This window comes from Pempheris klunzingeri, chromosome 17, assembly GCF_042242105.1.
Source record: "Pempheris klunzingeri isolate RE-2024b chromosome 17, fPemKlu1.hap1, whole genome shotgun sequence".
Taxonomy (NCBI): Eukaryota; Metazoa; Chordata; class Actinopteri; order Acropomatiformes; family Pempheridae; genus Pempheris; species Pempheris klunzingeri.
This window is the reverse complement of record NC_092028.1, coordinates 2,134,847-2,148,393: the sequence shown is the minus strand read 5'-3', so window position 1 is coordinate 2,148,393 and position 13,547 is coordinate 2,134,847. Positions and strand designations below refer to the sequence as shown.

The 13,547-nt window shown below is 43.3% G+C and overlaps 1 protein-coding gene across 1 annotated transcript in view; it reads left to right on the top strand.

Moving 5' to 3' along the window:
* The first annotated feature begins 9,285 nt into the window (after window positions 1–9,285).
* LOC139217078 (xylosyltransferase 1-like) overlaps window positions 9,286–13,547 on the top strand; it is a 37,769-nt gene continuing 33,507 nt past the window's right edge. Inside the window, exon 1 of the mRNA XM_070848359.1 lies at window positions 9,286–9,567. Coding sequence (XP_070704460.1) covers window positions 9,286–9,567 — 282 coding nt within the window. The remainder of the gene's footprint in view (window positions 9,568–13,547) is intronic.

Genomic DNA, 13,547 nt, shown 5'->3' with positions numbered 1-13,547 from the left:
AGTGAAAAATGTCCATCACAATATCCTAAAGCCAAGGTGACCTCATCAAATGTCCTGTTTTGTCTGATCAATAGTCCAAAACCCCAAAATATTCAAGTTATTATAATACAAGAACCTGGAGCAATCAAATTTTGGAAATTTGTGCTTGAAAACGGAACTTTAAGTGTTCAGCAAACATGTTTTATGACGAAAGGATGAATCGGCTACTCACTGCAGCTCTGTTACAGTCTATTGTTAAAAAATATCAAATCAATATAATGTTTTTTTTGCTCTTCCTGTTGGCTTGTTACCATGGCAACCACAGGATGGCACAACACGCTGATCAGGACACTTTGCAGTGAAAAAATAAACAGTCCTTCCCTCTTCTCTCGATCTGTCTGCACATGTCCGTCCTACATGAATGAAGCTAATGAAACGTTCCTCCGCTGGCACAGACCCTGGTGGGAACGTTCCCCGCTAGCTGGGACTGTGTTGACTTACTGAGTCTCTGAAGGAAGTTCCCCTTCAAACACTAAAGGTGGATTCATGGACACGTGGGTCTTGATGGACACACAGCTGGCTTCAGGTTCAGGTCCGGGTCCGGGTCCGGGGGAGTGTGGTCTGTGCTGCTGCTGCTGCTCTGGGCTTCAACACAACACACACAGAGCTTTGAGCGATGATGGTGAGGTAATGTGAGTGCTGAGCTCTGACACTGAGAAGACCTGTGGACAGCTGGAGATCCTCGTCTCACCTCTGAGCTTTGGTCCGGCTGTCCGGCTGAGGGACTGCCTCCTCGGTCTCCTCACACTGGTCCATAGCAGAGGACACACCTTCACACAAACACAACAGCATGGAGTCAGAGCTCACACATTATTCCTCATCGTTCCTCTCAGTCACATGACCAACATACAGAGCTCTGACAGGAGGAAACTAATGAAGCTTTCTCACACATTTAATGATAAAAACATAAATCTGACGACGGAAATGTTGACAGTCTCAGCTGCAGTGTTCTCTCTCCCTCCACATATTTTAACATAACACTACTAACTGCTACTAACTAACTAACTAACTACTAATAAAACTACTAACTACTAATAAAATGCTATATAAGTTTAGAACCATCAGGATGAGCAAAAATACCCGAGACACTCTGACAGACACAAAACTGTAGGTTTGCATATGGACATTCTTTGGACTGTGTGTATGTGTGTGTGCATAGAGTGTGGTTGGAGTTTGAGCCTGAGTGGGGGTAAACCCACCGTCAGCGGTTGCTGACAACGCCACCTTGGGAATTTTATTACTTTATTCAACATTATTTTATTAACAATGTTCTTTATTAACAATATTCAACAATAAAAGCACACTAAAACATTCTTACTAAAAACAGGTGTGAGGTGAATCGGATCAGAGCTGGACTCACCTACAGTGAGGTGTGTCAACAATTAAGGCGTGGATCCCAAAGGAAAAGAGGTCACCCCACGTGAATAGACACAGAAAAACAAAAAGACATCCACTCGTGCAGGAGGACAAAAACCAGGGGACGGCACAGCACACGGGAAGGAATACTACCACTGAAGACACCAGTCCCACCACCGCAGGGGCTCAGTTCTGAAACAAGAACCAGACACTTAAACATAAAAGAAACCATGTTAAATCCACCTATAGGTGACAGGCAGTCACCTATTCTCAAAAATATACAAAAAAAAAACACAAAATACCACTGGGACCAGCAGCAGTGTAGCTTCAAATTAACCAGTTACAATGTACAAAAACTGGGACCTGACACAGAAAGACAGTCCCAGAACTACAAAACTAAACAAACTGATTCATAATCTGAAACAAAATGAAAACTGAACCAATAGAAATAAAAGAAAAGAAGTGAACAAAATCAGCCCAGGAAAGAGAGTGAAACCCACTGTGAACAGTAAGACAGCTTAAAAGTCACTAAAAGCGGACAGTGAACACAACATAAAGTCAGGCTATTCGCAACGAATCAAAGCAGCAGCAGAGGGCCACCACCCCACTTTATAGGAGGCCAGCTTGCAATGACTGGCTTATCACTCCTGAGGTACACAAGGAAAATGCAGCCCATTCACAGCAAGACAAGACTATTCTGCTACATTAAGTTAACACACGTTTGTGTAAAAAATGTAGGAAGTGACAGTAAAAAGTTGTGAGATAAATAAATACTCAGGTACAGATACGTGAAAGTATTGATCATGAGTTGAAATCCTGCTGAAACACATATAAGCTATTAAAGTCCTGCTGAGTGAGCTCGTCTTTGAAGGGAGTGGGTGCCTCAGCCACATTTACAGGGACTCAAGCTAGAAAAATGTGTGAGCCTGAAAACAGGAGCTTTACGCGTACAGTGTAATGAATGAAGCATTCTGAGAGCATGAAGTGGTTCCTAAGAAGTTTAAGTTCTGCTTTTAAAAAGGACACTTGTTCAGACAAAGGACATGAAAAGGGAAATGAACCAAGGGTGTGTTCACTCAGTAATATCAAATGAGAAATCTTCATCTACGCAGGGAGCCTCACCGCACTATAATCCAGCATATCTAAAATTCTCTCCAGATATCTGAACTGTCTTTTACATAGATGAAGACATTTCCACCATAAAATGATACAGAAAGTGGTTCATAACAATTCACCAGAATGCAGGAAATGTTTGACACTCACTCATGAGGGAGGATCCCCAAACCTCCAGCTTCACATCTGTCCCTACCAGCGTTACATCCCTTCACTTATTTCATCCCATTTGTAGGAAAGTAGTGTGTTTTTCTCAGTTCAAAAAGAACAGGAGGGAGGAGTTTACAGTGAGGACACAAAAAACTAAATCTGACCCCAAACACAACCAAAACCATTTAACCAGACTACATTAAAACAAACGAGCCTAAAACAAACGGTTGTGGGATCATCTGTGTTTCTTAATCAGAAAAAAGCATCATAGTGGTTAGATGTCAGGAGCCCAGGCTGCTGCAGCTGCGCACAGCTGGACTGCGCCTGTCCTGCTCTTCACCGTCATTCAGGCCGTTTGTGGTAAATGTATGGAACAATAATCAACCACTAAAACTACCGGCAGTACCTGATGGCTCATCACTCAGGAAAAGAGACAAATCCGACATGAAAAACTTACGTTAGCTTTTGGTTCTCAGTGAGGAAAAGTCTGAGTCAGGACGAGAGAGAAAGTGAAAGTTAGTGAGAGATGGAAAAAGAAGAAGGGCTGTTGCTCAAGTATGGAAGCTCATCTCAGCCAATGTGATGGAAAAAAGACTCCTAAAATCATTAGAATGAGAAACCTTCTGCAGTCATTTTCAGACACTTAGTCATTATTGTGATAAAGTTTCTCATTTAAATGATTTACTGGATTATTTTTTTTGTCTTTTTTTCTTTTCAGTGGCAGAAATGGTCTTCCATAAACAGTCCATGCAGATCTGCAAATACACCAAACCATGAATACAAAATATCTGTGAGCACATTAAATTAGGCTGATTTACAAATAAACTAACAGTTGAATCCAGGTTTGAACAAGAATCCACTTGTATCACTCGGCTGTTTTTGGGTAGCACGAGATTGCTTCATACTTAAGAGGAAAGAATCAAATATCATCACTTTTTCTACTCAGTTTGGTTAAAAAAACTGCTGTGAAAGGAGGCATTCAAACTTTAAGTATGTCATTTTTACCACATGTATTGTTAAACGCCAGCTTTTATGCTGGTAAAAAGCTGTAATACCAGCTGCTCTAAACACTGCTCTATAAGCCATAAAACACCACTGACATAAAAAGCGACAGGTTTCACAGGTTTTATTATGTCAAAAGCTGTAAAAAATGCTGTAATAAAGGATTACCAAGTAACTAGTCATACAGTGGGTACGGGAAGTATTCAGACCCCTTCACTTTTTCCACATTTTGTTATGTTACAGCCTTATTCCAAAATGGATTAAATTCTTTTTTTTCCTCATCAATCTACACACAATACCCCATAATGACAAAGTGGAAAACGTTTTTTAGAAATTTTTGAAAATGTATTAAAAATAAAAAACTGAAATATCACATGTACATAAGTATTCACACCCTTTGCTATGACACTAAAAACTGAGCTCAGGTGCATCCTGTTTCCACTGATCGTCCTTGAGATGTTTCTACAACTTGACTGGAGTCCACCTGTGGAACATTCAATTGATTGGACTTGATTTGGAAAGGCACACACCTGTCTATATAAGGTCCCACAGCTAACAGTGCATGTCAGAGCAGAAACCAAGCCGTGAAGTCAAAGGAATTGTCTGTAGACCTCAGAGACAGGATTGTATGGAGGCACAGATCTGGGGAAGGGTACAGAAACATTTCTGCAGCATTGAAGGTCCCGAAGAGCACAGTGGCCTCCATCATTCGTAAATGGAAGAAGTTCAGAACCACCAGGACTCTTCCTAGAGCCGGCCGCCCGTCCAAACTGAGCAATCGTTGGAGAAGGGCCTTGGTCAGGGAGGTGACCAAGAACCCGACGGTCACTCTGACAGAGCTCCAGCGTTTCTCTGAGGAAATGGGAGAACCTTCCAGAAGGACAACCATCTCTGCAGCACTCCACCAACCAGGCCTTTGTGGTAGAGTGGCCAGACGGAAGCCTCTCCTCAGTAAAAGGCACATGACAGCCCACTTAGAGTTTGCCAAAAGGCACCTAAAGGACTCTCAGACCATGAGAAACAAGATTCTCTGGTCTGATGAAACCAAGATAGAACTATTTGGCCTGAATGCCGAGCGTCACGTCTGGAGGAAACCAGGTACCGCTCATCACCTGGCAAATACCATTCCTACGGTGAAGCATGGTGGTGGCAGCATCATGCTGTGGGGATGTTTTTCAGCGGCAGGAACTGGGAGACTAGTCAGGATAGAGGGAAAGATGAATGCAGCAAAGTACAGAGACATCCTGGATGAAAACCTGCTCCAGAGCGCTCAGGACCTCAGACTGGGGCGACGGTTCACCTTCCAACAGGACAACGACCCGCAGCACACAGCCAAGATAACGAAGGAGTGGCTTCGGGACAAGTCTGTGAATGTCCTCGAGTGGCCCAGCCAGAGCCCAGACTTGAACCCCATTGAACATCTCTGGAAAGACCTGAAAATAGCTGTGCAGCGACGCTCCCCATCTAACCTGACAGAGCTTGAGAGGATCTGCAGAGAAGAATGGGGAAAAACACCCCAAATGCAGGTGTGCCAAGCTTGTAGCATCATACCCAAGAAGACTTGAGGCTGTAATCGCTGCCAAAGGTGCCTCAACAAAGTACTGAATAAAGGGTGTGAATACTTATGTACATGTGATATTTCAGTTTTTTATTTTTAATACATTTGCAAAAATTTCTAAAACTTTTTTCACTTTGTCATTATGGGGTATTGTGTGTAGATTGATGAGGAAAAAAAAGAATTTAATCCATTTTGGAATAAGGCTATAAAAAAAAAAGTGAAGGGGTCTGAATACTTTCCGTACCCACTGTCTATATATAGTAGTATATAGTATAGTATATGTAGTAGATAGTAAATGTCAGGATATGTTTAAATGATTATTCTCATGTACAGTGTGTTGGCATGTATAAGGTGTGTAATACATGTTGGTGAGTCCAGGTGGCGCAGTGGCTCCATGGTAAACACAAGCAGCTCCTGGATGAATGAACAACTGGATGTTGTTGCTCACACCCATATAAATGCTTATTTAAATGATTTTGATTCATATGTACTCTCTGTCTACATTATAAAGAGGTGTGTATACAGAGCGTCATGATTTAGTCTGGACACAAATGTTGTGTCTACTGGAAAAATGTGACAATAGCCAGTTTCCCACATATTATACATAATACACACGTTAAGGCTGCAACTAAGGATTATTTTTAAATTACTGATCAATGTGGTTATTGTTATTTTGTTATTTTCGGGATATAATGTTTGGTCTATGAACCATCAGAACATTGGAACAAACATCAGTGTGCTACAGTAGAGGCCATCAAATATCTTGTTTAATTCATTAAAGTAAATGGTCCAAAACCCCAACGTTAAATTTACTGTAATTTAGGAGAGCAGAAATATCACATTAAAGACACTTTAAGCATCAAATCTTTGTCCTTTCTGCTTGAGGAATAATGACACATCAAGAGTGTATATTGTCTAATATGTCTAATGTCTAATATGTGCAGGTCTAATACACATGCATGTCTTTATAGGAGTAATACATACATACATACATATATATACATATATATATATATACACACACACACACACACACACACATATATATATGTTTTTTTACATATATATATATGGCCAAATCTGGTCTGGCCTCCTCTTTGAGGACGTGCACTGATTCTACAGATACAGAGTGTGGAAGAAAGGATGTAAGTGACTGAAAACAAGGCAATGTAGGAGAGTAGATTGGAGTAAATAAACAAATGAATGAATAATTAAAGACAACAGATCCACTAACTGGTTTAATCCTCACTGTGCACTGTTGGCTGGGCCAGGATTTGTCTAATTTAATTAAAAATGTGACTCGTGGAAAACACTATCTGGTTTAATATAAAAGTTAAAATGAATCACTGCATAATACAGCACATGTATCACTGAGTATCACATGTAGTTTATGGATTATATGACTGCAGGAAGTTGATCTGATACTAATTCACTAAAACCAGTGGCTTTCTATAAAACACTAGTTCTGCCCATGTATAAGTCCTATAAGAGTTTTTAACACATATGAAGGATATGGATTGGGAGAAAGAGTCACAGAGGCTCCGGCGAGGACCTAAACCCCATGACCTCTTCACCACGAAGGAGGACAGAGATCCACATCCAAGACGTCCGGAGGAGAGGATGGAGAGAGCAGGAGGAGAGAGACGGAGAGGGCAAAGAGTGGAAGGTGAAGAATTCATTTCTATTTTTAGATGTTCATTCAATTAGATCACTGGCACTTCTCTGAAATATGCATGAAATCAGACTAATCTGGTGGAAAGTGTATTAGGAGGCGAGCACTGATGGAGCAGAGCGAGAATCACAGAGCCACTGGAGCGTACTGCATGTGTGTGTGTGTGTGTGTGTGTGTGTGTGTGTGTGTGTGTGTATGTGTGTGTGTGTGTGTGTGTGTGTGTGTGTGTGTGTGTGTGTGTGTGTGTGTGTGTGTGTGTGTGTGTGTGTGTGTGTGTTCACATGGCTGTATGTTGTGGGAATCATTTCCTCAGGTCATATAAAGGAGGCTTTGTTTGTTTATCACATTGAATCATTCTTATATCTCTGTCATTGTGTCTCCCATCAGCTGGACCGGTTGCCTCGACACTACAGAGCGACGGACGACTGGACTTTAGCACTTATTTGACACATTTATCAATTTATTTGATTTATTTGGTGCAGTTTTTCCACAAAAAATCAATTATGTAGTTCAAAGATCTTAAAATTACATCTAAAAGAACACAAAACGCTCTGTTTACCGTGTGAATGGATGGAGAAATGCACTGATCTGCAGAGGGCTGGACCAGTAAAATCACAGCATAATAACCTTTAAATAACGACAACTCCAATTTTTACCCTTTGTTTCAGTGCAAAAGAGCAAAAAGTACATTCTGAAATAATGAACTATCTTTTTACAAAACATTATGAACGACCTGAACTGCGGGCCGGATCGGACCCTCCGGCGGGCCGGTTTTGGCCCACATGCCATATGTTTGACACCCCTGGATTAGATTTAACTTTAGTACAAGAGCAGAGACGGTGGAATGCAGTTTAGCATCTAACCAGACGTGCAAAAAGCAGCTGAGTGCAGAGTAATGTAGCCTACACATGTCTGGTGGTAATATATGAATAAATGATAGGGGAAGATATGAATACACTACTAGGATCTGTACAGTACCAACATGTGCTGCAGGGACGGTTGGCACACAAGTGTCAGACTGTGGTGCAGATGGAAGACATTATTAAACAGTACCATATAATACAGACATGTCCTGCTTCCCGGTTATGAAATACATTTATTCTTATTTTATAATTTGAGATAACAGAGAGGGTTTTATGTGTTTTAAGTGACTTTAAGTACTTCAAGCTGCATCTTATGTAGGACAGATGCTGTAGAAATGACATGATTATCAGCGGTGGAGGAAGAAATGCTCTGTTACAAGTAGAAGTTCATGCATTTGCATTTCTGATTAAGTAAAAGTACTTGAGAATAATCTGTATCATATTATTGGATTAATGAGTTCATCACATTGATGTTGAAGCTGGTGAAGGTGGATTTATATACTTTATCTGCTCGCTTATCAATTTCCCCCCTTTTTTTATGGCAATCTATCATTTTACATTAGAATTTATCTAATTGTGTTTTCTGTTATTCAGCTGAATCTGCAAAGGGAGAGTAACTCATGTGACCAGACAGCTGTAGTTCAGAAACACTTGTGTCTGAATAGTCGTGGAGTGGAAGTATAAAGTGATAACACTCAGGTAAAGTACAAGTACCACAAGTTTGTACTTAAGTGGGCAACAGGATGTCTGGATTATTATTATTATTGTTATTATTATTATTATTACTAATATGATTCTTCTTCTTATTATTATTACTAATATGATTCTTCTTATTGTTACCAATATTATTATTATGATTATTATTATTACTAATATTATTGTTGTTGTTGTTTCTGATGGAGCTGCTGTGTATATGTGAATTTCCCCTTTGGGAGATGAATAAAGGTGCATCTTAATCTTAATCTTATTAGTCTGCTGCTTGAGGGTATACAAATGCTGGTCCTGGTCCTGGTCCTGGTCCTGGCCCTGGCCCTGATGTTGGTCCTGATCTTGGTCCTGGTCCTGGTCCTGGTCCTGGTCCTGGTCCTGGCCCTGGCCCTGGCCCTGATGTTGGTCCTGATCTTGGTCCTGGTCTTGGCCCTGGCCCTGATGTTGGTCCTGGTCCTGGTCCTGGTCCTGGTCCTGGTCCTGGTCCTGGTCATTCTCTTCTTCAGACTGCAGCGCCGTCCTCCCCCCTGGATGAGGGGGGGCTGTGGGCCCCTCGCTGGCCACATGAGGGCCTCTGTGTCTCTGTGTCTCTGTGTCTCTCCGCCGCCTCCAAATCTCTCTCCTCTTTTCAAGCCGCTGCCAAATTCCCTCCCTCCCTCCTCCCTCCTCCTCCTCCTCCTCCTCCTCCTCCTCCCTCCTCCTCCCTCCTCCTCTCTGCCTGCCAGTAGCCCCTCTCAGGCCGCGTAGGGGAGCATTCACACCCCGCTGTCGGCGTTTAGCGGACGGGGCTCTCAGCTTGAGCCGGAGGGAGGAGGAGGAGAACGATGACCGGTAACCCGTGTGCCCGCAGGCTGGCCCGGCGCTCCAAGTCCGCCCTGCTGGTCGCCGCTCTGGCCGTCCTGCTGGTCCAGACTCTCATCGTGTGGAACTTCAGCAGCCTGGACTCCACCGGCGGGGACGGAGGCGCCAGGAGCCGGGAGAAGAGGGAGGACCGAGGCGGGGGGCTCAACAAAGCCGACGGGGAGCCCCCGCGGAGGGGGCTGCAGAGGAAGGGCGACCCGCCGCCGCCGCTCGGAAAGGCGGCGGTTCGGCACAAGCTGCAGGCGGTAGGTTTGAACGGAGTGTGCTTCAGTGGACGTGGCTGTGAGAGTTTCATGAGCCTTCTACACCTGTGTTTCCTCTATCGGCTGGGAAATGAGCGTGTGTCCCCGAGGGGAACCGCATGGCAGCTCCGGAGAAGATGCTGCTGAGCGGCTGCAGCTGCTCGCCTGTTGTTTGGGCATCAACACACTTGGCCGCTGTGTGGGGAGATGTGTCCCTGCGCCAAACCCAATATCTAAATCCGCCAATTTTAGGGATCCATTAATACCGAATTCAAAACGGAACTCGCTTGTCTTTTCGGGGAATTGCAGCTACTGCTCAGTGTACAAACAGCATTCAAGCTATTTCAGAACTTAGAGCCAGATTTAAGTTGTTTTTCAGCTAGTTTTCCTTACTAGCGGCTGCTAGCTACACATCAGCATGAACGGAAGAAAATGTTGATGTTTGCTGAAATAGTGCTGATTTATTGATAATATACATGCCGAATGTTAGCATGCCGCAGATATTGTCCGATAATGTCTTCATTTGTGTTCTGTGATAAATGTCCGTTTTTACCAAATCAAGAGCACATATAAATGTGTGTTTTGTTAGCAGAGTTTGGTGCGACAGTTCTCCTCAATTTTCGTTACTTTTAATGTAAAAGGTCAACATATTTATATAAATCCCTTCATTCTAAACCTATTCTGAGCTATTTCAGCTTCACATATGAAGGTGCCTGTGCACAAAATAAGCAGCAGTGAGGCAGTAAACTGTTAAATGTGAGTCTGTTGTTAGATTTGTGATTTAGGGGTTTAATTAAAACCCTTCTCTTGGTGATGTCAAGGGGCCCCATAGGCACCTTGGTAAACTGGGAAATGATTAAGCAATTTTTATTAATTAAAATTGGTCCCCTCTGATATTAACTTGTAAAAAGACAGCAGCATTTTATATACACAGAGAAAAAACATCAGATTGCCAAGTCAAAGCTAAAACTCTTTCCCCATTCCTGAGTCCTGATTTCCAACTTCAGCAAAATATGCAACGTCTGCATCACCTGTCAGGCTTTCCCAGTCTGTGTGTGTGTGTGTGTGTGTGTGTGTGGTTATTTGCTGTGCAGTACATCAGTACATGTATAGGATCTGTAGGAGGATCCATAGTGTTTTTATGATCAGAAAATAGTGTTGCATGTGTGTGCTGCTTTACCTGGTGGGATCCAGGTGTTCCCTCATGTTGCTAAGACATGAACATACTGTATACGCTCCTCAGTGTGTGAGAGGGAGCGAGGGGGAGAGACGTGGGCTGTATTGCAGGCATCCATTTTTACGTCCTTAACCGGATACCCTGTGATCTTCCCTGTGTGTGTGTGTGTGTGTGTGTGTGTGAGAGAGAGAGAGCGGTGATATGTCCTGACAGTTACTGGCTTTTAAAACAGTGGAGATACATGCCAGCACTTTTTATAGGACAGGAATTTGGGAGGTGAAGAGAGACAGAAGGAGAGAGATGGAGGTGGGGGAAGAAGGTCGATGTGAGAGCTAAATGAGTAATTCAGAGGATCAGACACGGCTGAGCGGGGAACCTCTACAGTCTGCCTGCTGGATGTTGAATCAGAACTGGTTGGCCAGTATCTTGCTCCTGTATTCATCTTTTAATTTGACTATTTTTATTTCCCCTGAAAACATTCTGCCTGCAGCTCAGTCACAGCTCTGGATTTAAACTCCGCTTTCACTCCTTCATCTGTACTTCCATGAATTGTCTGACAGCTTCAGGATATGTGCTTTTTTTTTTGGCGTAGCTGAAATATTTTAATCTCAGCAAATGTTTTGAGTACATTTGGTGCTTTCTGTAAAATTTGCTCGGGCTGCAGAGTTGGACAGATTGAACAATTTGAAGATGATTTAGCTCTTCGTCTTGCCAGTAGCGGGGTGAAGAATGCAGGGCTGCAACTCAGTTGTTTTCTTAGGAAACAGTCTGACGCTCATTTTCTCTATGAATTCTTTTTTTTATTTTTTTTTCCTAAGAAGCATCAAAGAAAAAAGGACAAGAAGACATCTGCGATGTCGGCCTGCCCCGACAGGTCCTACCAACACTCCAAAAATATTAAATCTATGATCACAGAAGAGAATTCAGTGTTCATTACAGTCCACAATGCAAATGTGTCGGACAGACTGTCCAACATGCTGACCGCTCAGTGCTTTTGTCTAGAAAATAGGAAAAAACACACACAGTAATCTGTCAGAGGCCAAGCTGACAACATCAGATGACTTTTTCCTGATCAACAGTCCAGAACTGAAAGAGTTTCAGGTTAATATAATGTAAAGCCAAGAAAAGCAACAGTTCCTCATGTTTGAAAACCTGCGTCTATTGAATTTTTGGCATTTTTTGGATTGAAATATAACTGAAGCCATTAATAGATTCAAAAATCTTTAGTGTCGTTTGCTAATCATTTCAGACATCCGATTCAGAAGGTTTTCACAAACCAGAGATCTGTTTTGGTGTTGTGCTGCATAACTGTTGAAGTAAAGAAAATACATACTACATACTACCAAAAAGAATATTTAATACTGAAAGTGTGAACTTTGTCCTGAAGGTTCACTGGATCATTAAAGCTGATCGATCAGTTAAACCCCCCAGTAGAGTTTCATATGCGTGCTGTCGTCTTGTAAAGTTCAGCTGCCTCCACTGTTGATTCCCGGGGCTGGACAGTAGAAGTGAAACTGACAGACGAGGAGATGAATCGATCCGTGTGTCATTAACCATCAGGTGAGACTCAGCAGCTTTATTTTAGCCAAATATTCAGAGCTTCCAGGTGACGTCTGTTGTTTTGTGTGGCAGCAATGAGAAACTGTAGTAAATATCTGTGGAGGCTGAAAATGTGTGACGGTGATAAAGTGTGTGTGAGGAGGGTGTGTGTACGTGTGTGTGTGTGTGAGGAGGGTGTGTGTACGTGTGTGTGTGTGTGTGAGGAGGGTGTGTGTACGTGTGTGTGTGTGTGAGGAGGGTGTGTGTACGTGTGAGGAGGGTGTGTGTACGTGTGTGTGTGTGTACGTGTGAGGAGGGTGTGTGTGTGTGTGTGTGTGTGAGGAGGGTGTGTGTACGTGTGAGGAGGGTGTGTGTACGTGTGTGTGTGTGAGGAGGGTGTGTGTACGTGTGAGGAGGGTGTGTGTGTGTGTGTGTGTGAGGAGGGTGTGTGTACGTGTGAGGAGGGTGTGTGTACGTGTGTGTGTGTGAGGAGGGTGTGTGTACGTGTGAGGAGGGTGTGTGTACGTGTGTGTGTGTGAGGAGGGTGTGTGTGTGTGAGGAGGGTGTGTGTACGTGTGTGTGTGTGTGAGGAGGGTGTGTGTACGTGTGTGTGTGTGTGTGAGGAGGGTGTGTGTGTGTGTGTGTGTGAGGAGGGTGTGTGTACGTGTGTGTGTGTGAGGAGGGTGTGTTTATTGACAGGAAGAAGCATCCTATTTCCAATAAAGGACTGGACATCATTGGAAGGAGCTCAATAAAAACAGAAACAGCCCCCTCACTTATACTGTGTGTGTGTGTGTGTGTGTGTGTGTGCATGTGCGTGCGTTTGTGTGTGTGTGTGTGTGTGTGCGCGTGCGTGCGTTTGTGTGTGTGTGTGTCTAACTTTCACTCCAGCAGCTTCCACAGTGCACACATTCACATGATAGATACTTTAAAATACTCGCAGTGTTCAGCTCTCTCCCAAGCAGACTGCAGGGAGGGAGTGTTTACAGGTGTGTGTGTGTGTGTGTGTGTGTGTGTGTGTGTGTGTGTGTGTGTGTGTGTGTGTGTGTGTGTGTGTGTGTGTGTGTGTGTGTGTGTGTGTGTGTGTGTGTGTGTGTGTCCACACTGTAGCACCATGTATACTGCTGCTGAGGTCCAGTCGAGTATGTTTACAGCAGTTGTGGATGGCGCCACAGTTGCATAACACTCACATTCATCACACCTTTGAGGGGATGGACACACACACACACACACACACACACACACACACACACACACACACACACAG